Source organism: Pinus tabuliformis, chromosome 4_1 (genome assembly GCF_031772625.1).
Source record: "Pinus tabuliformis cultivar Carrire ecotype Pingquan chromosome 4_1, CPIR1, whole genome shotgun sequence".
NCBI classification, from domain to species: Eukaryota; Viridiplantae; Streptophyta; class Pinopsida; order Pinales; family Pinaceae; genus Pinus; species Pinus tabuliformis.
In genome coordinates, this window is record NC_142303.1 from 770,257,898 (window position 1) to 770,259,264 (window position 1,367).

The 1,367-nt window shown below is 43.4% G+C and overlaps 1 protein-coding gene across 1 annotated transcript; it reads right to left on the reverse strand.

Annotated features, from left to right (window-relative positions):
* Nucleotides 1–452: 452 nt before the first annotated feature.
* Nucleotides 453–989, reverse strand: LOC149178419 (uncharacterized). Its single transcript, XM_089422087.1, has one exon. The coding sequence runs from the start codon at nt 987–989 to the stop codon at nt 453–455; it is 537 nt and encodes a 178-aa protein (XP_089278213.1).
* Between the last annotated feature and the right edge of the window lie 378 nt (nt 990–1,367).

Here is a 1,367-nt window from a genome sequence, read left to right on the forward strand (position 1 = left end):
AATATAGAAATGATTAAGTTCCAGCAGGCCTAAACTTTTCAGCCCTTCTTCTTCTCCACCTGTCGCCAACCGCCAGTGTCAGGAATGGGTGTAATAATGGCTAGCTGGTTTTCCATTAGGATCAATGGAAGTTCTTTGTCAGACTCTGAGCCCTCTGATTCATGAGTTCGTTTGATGCCGCTTACTTCCATTTGTGGCTCTTGTTGTAGATCTAAGATGTCTGGCCCCAAGTGAGTAATGGGGGTGTTCTCTTCCTGTGTGTATTTCTGTCTCATTTGAGTATCCGGTTCTGTCTGATTCTCTGTAGGATTCCCATTTGTGTCTTCTTCTTCCAATGGTTCTGTATGCTGCCACCCTCTTGGATTTTTTTGTTGTTTCTTGGTTCTCCTGGGGTATTTTCTAGCAATTGGCAAGTCATATTGAAGGTGCCCTGTTTGCATGCAGCCCCTACACTAGAACGTTGTGTTCTCGTAGTCGAGCGGTTGTATCCATTGAGAATTATTGAAGTTCAGAGTGATATGATCAGGTAGCCCCTGACTCAGGTCCACTTCTACACATATTCTGGCAAATGTAAAAATTCCCCTGAAGGCTCTGTTTTCGTCCATTTTTAGGAATTTCCCCAGAGAGTTCCCAATGGTGATTAGTACTTTGTGATGCCAAAAGTGTAGGGGGAGACCATGTAGCCTTACCCATACAGGCATAGTTGAGACTTTCATTGTATTGGCGTCGAAATCAGTATACCAGGGAATGATGAAGAGGCCAGCACTGCCCCAGAACCAAGGCCCCTGGTTAATGATGTTGTCCCGTTCCTGTTCTGTGTTAAATCTAACTATGAAGAACCCTTTAGGGCATAGGTAAATTTCACAGTTAGCTGTCCATGTTGAAAATATCCATTGGTGCAGGGCATCTGATTTTGGCCAGAAACCATTAAATCTGCAAATAACTGCATTTTTGGATAGATCTGTGTGTAGACTAGTTACCTCTGGCATAGATATTAGTAGTGTTGGTGATTCTGGCTTTTGTTCAACAATGTGGGTCCTGGTAGTTCTGTTGGTGGTGCTGCTTTATTTTTCATTTTTCCTTTCCTTTCACTGCATCCCGAAAGGACCCTGTTTTTGAGCTGGTACCAGTACTTCCGCCTCGCAGTCGGATATTAAGAATGATGGTTGAATCGTTGGCAATGTTGTAGGACTGGAGAGTTTGGTTGTCCTGCATACTGTATCCAGAGTAAATAAGGTTTTGATATTGTGCTGGGGTTCCAAGGTGACCCTGGATCTCTTTTTTTAATGCATGGATGCTCATCCCCTTGCTGAGTCTCATGCAAAAATGTTTGCCCCCAATCGATTTGATGAAAATCTGTATCAGAT